Raw genomic sequence first — 6,000 nt, forward strand, 5'->3', positions numbered from 1 at the left:
ATCCAGTAAGACTGTCAGAGGTTCAGTCCGCGGTGCTGTGACCAAGTCGTCTTTGCTCAAATTCCCAAGTTAGTCTCAAGTCATTTGGTCCAATTCTCAAGCAAGTCACGTTTTTTTTGGGTCACAGGTTTTGTCAAGTCCCAAATCAAGTCACTTTTTTTTTTTTACACCCAAGATAAAGCAGTCTTACCTGTAGTTAGGGCTGGGCAATATATTGATATTGTATCAGTATCGATATATGAGGCTAGATATTGTCTTAGATTTTGGATATCGTAATATCCTGATATGACACAACAAGTGTTGTCTTTTCCTGGTTTTAAAGGCTGCATTACAGTAAAGTGATGTCATTTTCTGAACTTACCAGACTGTTGTAGCTGTTATATTATTTGCCTTTACCCACATAGTTATTATAATCAACATAACTGGTGATTATTTATCAAAAATCTCATTGTGTGCATATTTTGTGAAAGCACCAATTGTCAACTTTACAGTATTTGGTCAAAAATATGGTGATATTTGATTTTCTCCATATCGCCCAGCTCTACCTGTAGTATCCGGTCTTTATAAAGATAAAAGACAAGGTATTGGTAGCCCATCAAAGTGATTACTGGTGGCACAGACGCAGCCGTTGTTGCGGTCTGGTCCCACTAATGAGGCTCCATCAGGGCTCTTTGATGTTACGTGTTGCCATAGCAAAGAATACACAGCAACAGCCAGTCATCCGATCACGACAGTCACATACCGGGGAGCTTTTTGAGTCGTCCAATCATGATTCACAGTCAGTTTGCGTTGCTGCCGCTGCATAGCATACTTCATAGTTAGACAGTAGTCTTGCATTGCCAGACCTTCCTCCACAGCGCTGCGGAGGAAGGTCTGGTGTAGTCCACACAGCATTCTGAGATGGGAGAAAAACGTGCTTTTATTGGCATTTCTTTAAACCAATCACAATCATCTTGGGGCGGTGCTAAACGCCCCTAAATAGTCTCGGGAAGGAACTTGTTTTGGTGGAACGTGTACGTTCAGAAGTAGTTTTTAGTCGTGCAACAGAAAACTCCGATTGGACAGATGGTCTAGCTAGCTGTCTGGATTTACCCTGCAGAGATCTGAGGAGCAGTTAACCATAGTCCTCAGAAATCCACCGGAGGTTAGAACGCCAACACAGAGAGAGCGGAAGGTAACGGGACACACGAAAACGGACATCTGAAAAAATAGTGCCATCCGGCAGAATTTCTGGCAGAACGAGAGCAATCCCAGAAGTGGAACGTCGTGGACTAGTTAGACAGATACGTGAAAACTTAGAATTCGAGTCAAGTCTCAAGTTATTTATTTTTTGTCAATTTGCAATACGGTGACTCGAGCTGACTCGAGTCCAAGTCACCAAGTCTCAAGTCCACATGCCTGTCAGTTAGCTGCGCAGAATAATGGGAATTTCTCCTTCAGCTGTTGGGAAGGTTCAAAGTGCTTGTAATAAGACATAAAGAGGCATTAAGATGAGATATAAAAGACAAGTAAAAGTACATGTACTTAAGTACTTTCATTTTCTGCTTCTTTCTACTTGTACTCCTCTACATCTCAGAGGTAAATATTGTACTTTTTACTCCACTACATTTGTCTGACAGCTTTCGTTACTTTTCAGATGACAGTTTTTCATCCCCTTCCTGTCCACTGAAAACCTCGTATCTCCAGATGTGTTGATGTTGAATGTTTGTGATAAACTGATAAAGTGAAAGTGTTTTCTTTGTGTTGAGAAAATTCTCCTACTTCTTAAAGCTAAATAAAGTCTTTAAAAAGCCTCTTGGAGCATCACAAAGCTCAAAACAGGGCTGTTTGAAACGTTGAAATGTTTTAAAACGTACGTTACGTGGTTCTGACAGGACAGCAACGCTACAAACGTATGATGATCTTATAGAACATGTGTCAAACTCAAATCCGGCCCCACACATATTTTGATCCGGCCCGCATATTAATATAGGTTCATAATACAGTTTGGCCCAACTAGTCTTTGTTGCTTTATCTGAAGTTTTTGTCACTTTTGCCAACGCTTTTGCCACTTTTTCAGATGTTTATGTCGCATTTTTTCCGATATTTTTGTGTTGCTTTTTTCTTTGATGGCTAAGTTACATTTTTTGGGGCTTTATGTCGACCAAGCTGTAAGTGAGAAGACTATAGGAGACCTGCAATAATACAGATGTTTGATCTTGTTCGATTAAGTAAAGCATGTCAATAAACTCTACATGTCTGGCCCTTGATGTGATTCTTTTTTTCCAGTGTGGCCCTTAGTGAAAATGAGTTTGACCCCCCTGTTATAGAATATGATGCATTGCTGTAGATTAAACTACCCAACAGGATATAAAGGAGTTAAAATGAGCACAACCTTAAACATCTACAGAAGGAAAATGCAACATACACATTGATGCAACATGAATATTAATTTAGAATCACTGACGGGGAACATTTTACAATTTAACGATGAAATGCCACACGTAAAGCATTAAACGTGTGTCTGTGCTGTGTGCTCAGTCGTTGCCGGCGGTGTTTAAGATCGAGTTGAAGCACGGCGAGTTCACATGGCTGGTGAAGAGGAAGGAGAAACACTTCATGGATCTCCACAGAGAGCTGAGGACGTACAAGACCTTCTTGAGGCTGCCGCTGCCGTCACGCAGGTAAACGCCGCAGGGCTTTTTCTGGCTTTCTCTTGTTCTGGATTGGCTCAGGTTTGGATTTAAGTCCCTCAGGAGCTCAGATTAGGGGCAATGTAAACCAGCTGAATCAACTTTTAACACATCAGACCCAGAGATGGGACTCAAGTTTGAAACTTGGACTCGAATCGCACTTAGGTCGCATACACAGTGACTACAGTTGTACTTCATACAACAAGGCCCATACAAAAGAAGCGCTGAATGCAACATATGTGGACTCTAGCTCAAGGACTTGAGACTTGACTTGGACTCTACCTCAAAGACTTCAGACTTAACTTGGACTCTACTTCAAAGACTTCAGACTTAACTTGGACTCTACCTCAAAGACTTCAGACTTAACTTGGACTCTACTTCAAAGACTTCAGACTTAACTTGGACTCTATTTCAAAGACTTCAGACTTAACTTGGACTCTACTTCAAAGACTTCAGACTTAACTTGGACTCTATTTCAAAGACTTCAGACTTAACTTGGACTCTACTTCAAAGACTTCAGACTTAACTTGGACTCTACCTCAAAGACTTCAGACTTAACTTGGACTCTATTTCAAAGACTTCAGACTTAACTTGGACTCTACCTCAAAGACTTCAGACTTAACTTGGACTCTACTTCAAAGACTTCAGACTTAACTTGGACTCTACCTCAAAAACTTCAGACTTAACTTGAACTCTAGATCAGAGACTTGAGACTTGACTTGGACTCTACCTCAAAGACTTCAGACTTGACTTGAACTCTAGATCAGAGACTTCAGACTTGACTTGGACTCTATAGCTCAGAGACTTGTTAGCATCTCTGATCGGACCCTCAGGTCACATCTTGTCTTTAACACACAGTTCGTTCCCGTTGCCTCCGTCACATGAACCTTCCAGAAAGTTGCTAAAACTACATTGAAAACACTTTTGTTAGCATCCTGGGATTTCAACCGACATCCTCTCCTCCTGTGGTTGTTCTCTGCAGTCACACGGTGAAGAGGCATACGGCGACGAGGAGCGAGATGATGCCGAACCTCCCCAGAGGAGGGAGGGAGGAGCTGGGCAGAGAGGAGCAAGTTTCCAGTCGCAGGGTACCACATTTCACCAGAGCAGCCTTCGTTCAGCAGCATCTCTTGGTTTCACACTTTTTGATGTTTAATTTTGTTTAAAGTATCGGCTGATTTTTCTCTAACTTGTGTTTTGTTCCAGAAACAACTGGAAGATTACTTGAACAAGCTGCTAAAGATGCCGATGTACAGGAACTACCACGCGACGGTAGGGACGACAGCGGTGTTAGAGAAACTTCAGAAGGGTTCTCGATCTTGAAAAAACTTGAATAACAAAATAGACTGTAAAGTCCTGGAAAAGATTTGAATATGCAACACTTATTTCTCTCTTTTTAGATGGAGTTCATCGATGTTAGCCAGCTGTCCTTTATCCACGATCTGGGACCAAAAGGCTTGTAAGAACAACATCTTCAAACGTATCTTTAACTACTTGTTTTGGTATTTAAAATCTTACATTTAATGCTTAAAAAACACTGCAATGGAATTAGTGGAATTTGGTGAGAAAATTCCACTAAATACAAATTGAATGTGAGTGATTTCAAGAAGGATGTAACTATGTTGGACATCAAATTATCATATTTGAAGATTGCTTGTTTTACTAAAACAATTATTTGAAGGAAAGCTCATTTCTGTCAACAATCCCTGATGTCCAAAACATTGGAATTCTGACAAAATTGTTAATATTATAAAGATATTTTGTTGACTTCAATGCAGCTCTGTGTCATCTTTTTGTGGGCAGTGTGTGCAGATGAACGTTGTGTGGCTTGTCTTCCCTCGACACGTTCACGGAGGTTTACCTTTCGCGTCATCCGCTGGATTTTAGCAGACAACGGCTGTTCCGAGCTCCCTGCGCTGATGCTACAGAGGGAAGCCAAACACCGTTCATCTGCACTGCCCACACAAAGATGACACAGAGCTGGATTGAAATTATTTTCCTTTTAAGCACTTGTATTACTGTAAGAAAAATCTAACAATGCTATGCTACATTATCGAATGTGCCAGACAGTATACTGTAACATACAGAGCCTTCATCAGTGGTTTTATAGGCACAGATTTACAGTATTTGTTGGCAGAAACAGCAGATTTGTCTTGTCTTTCAGAGAAGGAATGGTGCTGAAGAGATCTGGCGGCCATCGGATTCCCGGGTTGAACTGCTGTGGTCGCAGCAAAATGTGCTACCGCTGGTCCAAACGGTCAGTGAACACACACACACACACACACACACACACACACACACACCGACGGCTGAGATCTATAGACACATGAAATGTTGTGCTCAAACTTGTCCGCTTAATGTTAAGTGATTATAAGTAAGTGGTTGAGATAATTTGGTTTTTGTGTTTATATACAGTCCTTCCAGAAAAATGCTAAAATCCTTGATTATGTGGCACGTTTTCTTAAAAAATGCGATGAAATATGCTATATATGATATTTATGCAATTTTATGCAATGAAATTGCGGGAACTTGCAAAAATTGCAGTTTGATGAAAAAGAGAAAAAAAGTGATTCCCCCAACGCCCTGCTTTTCGATGATGTTCACGTCGTGTGATTACGTCACTTCGTAACGTTCCCATGGCAACAGGGGAAAATGGCTGCTCTTGTGTGTAGTAAACGCAAAATTTTTCAACTTTCTGCTAAGATATAAGTGACTTTTTTGCAACAAAAATGCGGGGATTATGAAATCATTCAAGCCCCGCATATTTTGCGCGGAAATCAGCAATTTATGCGGCGAAAGTGCGGAGTATTTGAAAAAATGCGGCCCCCCCCGCATAAATATGTGGACTTTGGCTGACTATGCGTTGACTTATGCGATCACGTTTTTTCTGGAGGGACTGTATATAATGGGATCCAAGAATTTTCTGCAAAAGTATTCTGCAAAACGTTTCAGTTTATTTGTGAATCCCATGGAGTACTCCTGTGTTTTTAAAATATTAAACTTCTGTTGTGTTTGTGTGTAGCTGGCTGGTGGTGAAGGACTCGTTCCTGCTGTACATGAAGCCCGACTCGGGCGCCATCTCCTTTGTGATGCTGTTCGACAAAGAGTTCAGCATCAAGATGGACTCCAGCGACACGGAGACCAAACACGGCGTTCGCATCGATAGTGTGTCCAGGTGTGCTGTTACTATTAGGCAGTCATCTTTGGGGGGGCAACTTTTGCCGAATGATACTAACTTATGTTTTCGGGCGTCTCTGGACATTCGTCGAGAGTATTTACCCTAAAATAAATAAAGTAAATACTCTTGACAAAGGTCCAGTGGGGCTGA

At 41.3% G+C, this 6,000-nt stretch overlaps 1 protein-coding gene across 3 annotated transcripts in view; it reads left to right on the forward strand.

The window, feature by feature from the left end:
• pld1b (phospholipase D1b) overlaps positions 1–6,000 on the forward strand; it is a 90,860-nt gene that overhangs the window by 45,050 nt on the left and 39,810 nt on the right. For all 3 annotated transcript variants that reach the window (XM_039790583.1, XM_039790585.1, XM_039790584.1), the window contains exons 4-9: positions 2,521–2,663; positions 3,655–3,760; positions 3,879–3,944; positions 4,073–4,131; positions 4,837–4,929; positions 5,695–5,847. In XM_039790583.1, coding sequence (XP_039646517.1) covers positions 2,521–2,663; positions 3,655–3,760; positions 3,879–3,944; positions 4,073–4,131; positions 4,837–4,929; positions 5,695–5,847 — 620 coding nt within the window. The remainder of the gene's footprint in view (positions 1–2,520; positions 2,664–3,654; positions 3,761–3,878; positions 3,945–4,072; positions 4,132–4,836; positions 4,930–5,694; positions 5,848–6,000) is intronic.

Source organism: Perca fluviatilis, chromosome 22, assembly GCF_010015445.1.
Source record: "Perca fluviatilis chromosome 22, GENO_Pfluv_1.0, whole genome shotgun sequence".
Lineage (NCBI taxonomy): Eukaryota > Metazoa > Chordata > Actinopteri > Perciformes > Percidae > Perca > Perca fluviatilis.